The 5473-nt window shown below is 43.1% G+C and overlaps 1 protein-coding gene across 2 annotated transcripts in view; it reads right to left on the bottom strand.

Moving 5' to 3' along the window:
* Positions 1–4910: 4910 nt before the first annotated feature.
* The window catches only part of LOC119657481 (glutathione synthetase-like), a 31292-nt gene continuing 30729 nt past the window's right edge, over positions 4911–5473 (bottom strand). For both annotated transcript variants that reach the window (XM_038064402.1, XM_038064403.1), the window contains exon 10: positions 4911–5437. In XM_038064402.1, coding sequence (XP_037920330.1) covers positions 5159–5437 — 279 coding nt within the window. In that variant the 3' untranslated portion in view covers positions 4911–5158. The remainder of the gene's footprint in view (positions 5438–5473) is intronic.

Raw genomic sequence — 5473 nt, 5'->3', positions numbered from 1 at the left:
TGCATATTTATTTATCATTGTTAGTTTTCAGCAGGAATTTTTTTTTCGTTCTGTATGCCGGGCTGTTTGGTTCGACCTATTAATGAGGTGTGGCTTATGGAGCCGTCGATCTTGGTATTTTCTTACCTTTTTATGTTGAGGTCTAAAGTAAAAGGAGAGGAAGAGTGTCCTAAAAATCAAAGAGATACTATAGGTATTATACGTTACAAGCTTTAGAAAAGGTCTCTAAGGATTGACACAAACAGTCAAGACAAACAAATCTGACTTTGGAAGTCTCCATTTTACCTCCGATTAGAAGTGGAACCGGCGCCTTTTTTACAAAAGGAGAGAGAGAAAAGAAATGGGGCGGTAGTTCACAGCAATAGAAGAGTCTCCGCTCTTGAGGATAGGGATAATAAGGGCCTCTTTCCAAAGATGGGGAATGTAGCATTCTTCTAGACTTTTGTTGTAGATTATACACAGAGGGAGGGAAATGTGTTTTCTACAGTTAAGGAGGAAGAGGTTAGGAAACGCGCCGGGGCCAGGTCCGACATTGGGGTCAAAATTACCAATGAGGAACTCAACCAAAGAAGGTGTAAGGAGAAGAATGGCCAGAGATTCAGAGCAGCCGGCAGATATGAGAGGTGTAGGGGGTGGAGGGCTCGAGGGAGAAACCACTGAAGAAAAGTAGGTGCAAAGAAGGTCGCAGGATTGTTGTGGGAATATGGGAGTGGAGTCAGAAAAACTAATAGAAGAAGAGAGAGATTGAGTGGGATTACGAGAATTGCGAGCGTGGGGCCGAAAGGATTTAAGTTACCGCTGGCAAGGACGGCTTCGACGCTCAATAATTATCTTTTACGCGCTTTTTTAACCATTGACTTCACAGTAGAGCGTATAGTCTTGAAGTGAGCAAGATCAGCGTCATTCTTAGACGCCCGAAACTTCTTCCGCAGTGTATATTTCAGGCGGCTGTTAATAAGAATTTCCGTTGCCAACTAAGTTGGATACGAACATAGGCAGGCAGGGGAAGAAAGGGCATAACAGGAGAGGAGATCTGACAGGATATTGTAAAAGGTGTTTAGAGCTTGATCACACTATGAGTTTCTTAATATATGTACCCAGTTGAAAGACGCTAAAGCTGAGTTCACACATTTGGGGTCTTGAACGAGGGAACTCCGCTTCAAATTCAAGCGCGGGGTGGTGAACGTCAGTTTGGACATACGGGGATCTGCAAGAAAATAAAGAGGTGGCGCTCGGGGAGGTTGGAAAGGAAGAGATCGGAAATGCGGCCCAAGCAGTTTTTGGTGGTATTGACATTCAAGGCAGAGCAAATGTTCATGAAGGAAGAAGCTGGAAGGGAAGAATTGGACAGGTTGTTGGAAGGAATTGGAAGGCTAGGATGATTAGGCCAGTGGAGCACGGGGAGATTAAAATCTCTGCAAAGGAAGAAAGGGAGGGAAGGGAATTTGACAGTAAGGAGTTCAAACAAACTGTCAAACAATTCTTCATACAGGTGAGAAGGGCAAGCACAGGGGACTTATACACAAAATACAATGCACGGAAGGAAGTTGGGCGGGGAGACACGAAAAACAACACAGTCAAAAGGAAAGTCAGAGGAGGAGAAGGCGAGTTCGGCGGGGAGTGTATCTTTTATTACAATTAGGACCCCACCGCCGGTAGACTTACGAGATGCATCCCGGTCCCTATCACAGCGGAAAGTGGAGTACCTTTCGGGGAGCGTGGAGTTGAATATGACATCGTCCAACCAGGTTTCGGAGATACAAATGGTGTAGTGTTGCTGAGTCAGCGCGGATAAATTGGTTCTTAAACCCCTAATGTTCTGATAAAACAGACGGACAGTAAACATGGATATAGTTATAAAGCTCGGCGAGGCAGGCGGGTTGCCCTGAAATTTACCCGCAAATGGGGGCGCTTGTATGGCTTGATGAATGTACGTTCAGCCCAGAAAGAAGGGTTGCCGAGGACGTCAACTTCGTGTGGATAAGTTACTTTGAAAGATGCAATCACCCGATCGGTGTTGTTGTCTTTTGTCAGTTTGGCTCAGGACAAAGGAGAAAACTAGCTTTGCTCTTTATATACTCCAGAACATCGAGAGAGCTGTTTAGATGGTGACGCCACCTTTAGCTTGGGGCTACTGGTATGGGTGGATGAAGTGCCAGGATATATGGTAGCGGCGGGAAGTGAAGTGTGGTTGGCGACAGGTACGATGTCTGTGGAGCGGCTGTGTTCCGATTCGCGACTTGCTGAGGAGGCTGCGGATATTGTCCCGTTGTAGGCGCGATGGAACGGGACAGGATCGGAGGCTCGGTGGACCGTAACTCGTCGCACAGGGGCCGCTGGACCAGAGGTATAGAGCCACCCAACACACAGACACACTCTTTACCGGTTGTTGCTGATGATTGAAGACCGTAACTGTACGCTACAGGACTAGGGTACACTGTAGGAAGCAATGTGGTCAGCATTGCGCTCGCTCGTGATTATTACCCTGATTTGGCTCAGATGCTTATTTACAATTAAGTCGACTGGTATTCAACATCTAGTCACAATACAAATCCCTCTGCTACCAATGAGATTTGAGCCACGACCTTCCACTGCGATAGCCCAGCGCTCTTACCGGCAAGCCATCTGGACACTCCTTAAACTCAAATGGCGCTATTTGCTGTATGTAAGGGCATTCACAGACCACAGCTTCCCAACAAATTTCGGGACAATAAGTTCCAAATCGGTCAAATAGGCAGACGAATAAATTCTAATAAGGTTAAAAAAAGTAAAATAACAGACGAGTACCACTGATCTGACTTGTTATTTTTTCCCATTCATACGGGATCCCTTCGTTCATTTCTTTTAGGAAACCTACATCCATGTTGGAGATTTTTCCCAGAAACCCCAATCATGACTAATAATTTCCTCGAAGCTCGCAATTTTGGTGAGGATTAATAGACAAATGACGGTTATAAACTGGAAGAACTTTTTTTTAAATTTGTTTGAAAAATATATGCTGAAAGTAAAGTAAATTTTGAAAACTGTAAATTCAAGTGGGGACTAATTTCGAACGAAGGGAATCATAAAAACTCTGCGATTGTGTATGTCGTTTTGTCCGGCTTTATATAGTTAGAAAACCGTTTTTTTTGGTTTTCTAACTAGTGATGTCTAGTAGGTTTCTCATAAACTGATAGTTCGAGAACCAGTTGTCCTCTTCCTCAGTCAGTCTTGTTCGCTTAGGTTTTCTAATCATAAAAATACTATACTATAGAGAAAAAAGAAAATGCAAACAGCTACATAGATAGATCGGGCAATTCCAACGAGTCGAAAGAGGATAAGGATCTTCTTGGAAATTTGAGACCATCGGAAATTTCAGGTCTGTTGCAGACACCATCAGAATGAACCAAGATCAAAATATAAAGAGATGAATGACATGAGAAAGTATTCAAAAACGGAAAACCTCGATAATTTGAAACTCCACTGACAACAGGGATTCAGTTGTGGTCATCCGCAAACATTCCACCGTTTTAGTAATGATAATCTAGGCCATGGTTCATTATGATACGTTCCAACGAGATGTAATCAAAATCCAAAAGTTATGTCATTGTGGGATTGTCCACTCTGTGATTTATGAACACTGTAAGTATTAAGCATCAGTTCTACTTCGGAAAGCAGGAGTTGCAAAGGGAAACCATGATCTCATTGTAAATTGCGATCGCGCATTTAAACTTAGTCAAAATTTTATTAAAGACATAAAATATTCTTTAAGTACAAGCCGGATTTGTCAAAAACTGCGGAAATACTGACGCAATACACGCTGCGCGGTTACTCATAGAGAAACACCGGGAGAAGCCTCTTTATATTGCATTTCTGGATCTATAGAAAGCGTTTCACCGTGTGCCACACGAACTCATCTGGTATGCTTTACGACAACACTTAGCGCCACAAGAACTCGTGCGCTGGGTTTGATTGCTCTACCACGATTCGAAAAGTAAAGTTCGAAGAATGGCGGGTGTATCAAAACCGCTTCGTGTCTCTGTTGGTGTTCATCAAGGAAGCGCCCTCTCACCGCTCCTCTTTGTTCTTATTATGGACACCGTCACAAGGGATATCCAACATCCAGCGTCTTACACACTGCTTTATGCAGATGATGTTTTCCTAGCATCTGACAGCAAAAATGATCTCGAGCAACTTGCCCAAAAATGGAATGATCGCCTCGTGCAACACGGTCTCAGATTGAATCTAAACAAAACTGAATTCTTGACGACCGATCTCCATGAAACAGGCACAATCACTGTCAGCGGCAGTGATCTGCTCAGAACTGAGCGATTTAAATACCTCGGATCAACGCTATCAGCCAATGCGCATTATGAAATTACTTCATGCATTAACGCAACCTGGATGAAGAGGCGTTCCACAACTGGTGTTGTTTTTGACGACGTATTAACGAACGTCTCAAATCTAAAATTTACCGCGATGTAGTCCGTCCTGCCGCCCTCTATGGTTTTGAGTGTTGGTCAATTATAAAAGACAATGAACGGCATCTTCCGGTAATGGAGACGAAGATTTTGCGTTGGACTAGTGGCGTGGCACATTTTGATCACATCCGAAATGAGGATATCCGTGATCGTTATGGGGTTGCACCGATCGTGGCAAAATTACGAGAGAGGCGTCTTTGATGGTATGGTCACCCAATTCGTGCTAACGAGAATTCACTTGCTAAGATTGGTCTGAACATCGAAGTCGATGATAAACGACCAAAAGGCAGGCAGAAACAACGGTGGCTTGATACGCAGGATGGGGATTTAGCCTAAAGATTGCACCCAGATCAGGCATTCGATAGAGCCAAATAGCGAAACCGATCACGACAAGCCGACTCCGCTTGTGAACAGGACAAAGGCTGAAGAAAAAGAAGAAGACATTTTTTAAGTACGGACTTAAGATTTTATTTCTGAAAAAAAAAAATATATAATTTTGTGAATGAACGTATACGTTTAAAATCACATGGAATACTTGTATTACAAAACTGACAATATATTCGTTATTGTTGAATAAAAAACGAAAAACGAAGACGTGCACTATAAAAATATGTATAAATTCTCTAGCTAATTTTACTTAAAAAACAGTTATCGCGAGTACACATTTGAATTGTGATGATTGTGATTTGAATTTATAGCTAATCAGTAAGATATGGACTATCGAGAGCACCGGCACCAGCAGCAACTCCCCCTTCATTAGCAGTCGTCAATTTTGTGCGCAACATATGACCTGCTTGGTAATTTTCAATGATCATCGTATTATCCCCAATTATTGCACCGAAAATGCCCAATTCTGATACTAAGTCAACAAGTGTTGGAGGCATTGGACCACCTGGTCGGACCATGTATCCACGGGAAATTGGCGGTTGAATCCTCTCCATCAGAATCCACGATGAACGCTCGGTTGGAGTCATCGCCTGAGAAATACAATGGTCGGATTTTAACATGATTTG

The sequence above is a fragment of the Hermetia illucens genome, chromosome 5, assembly GCF_905115235.1.
Source record: "Hermetia illucens chromosome 5, iHerIll2.2.curated.20191125, whole genome shotgun sequence".
Classification (NCBI taxonomy): Eukaryota; Metazoa; Arthropoda; class Insecta; order Diptera; family Stratiomyidae; genus Hermetia; species Hermetia illucens.
This window is presented reverse-complemented; position numbering and strand designations above follow the sequence as displayed.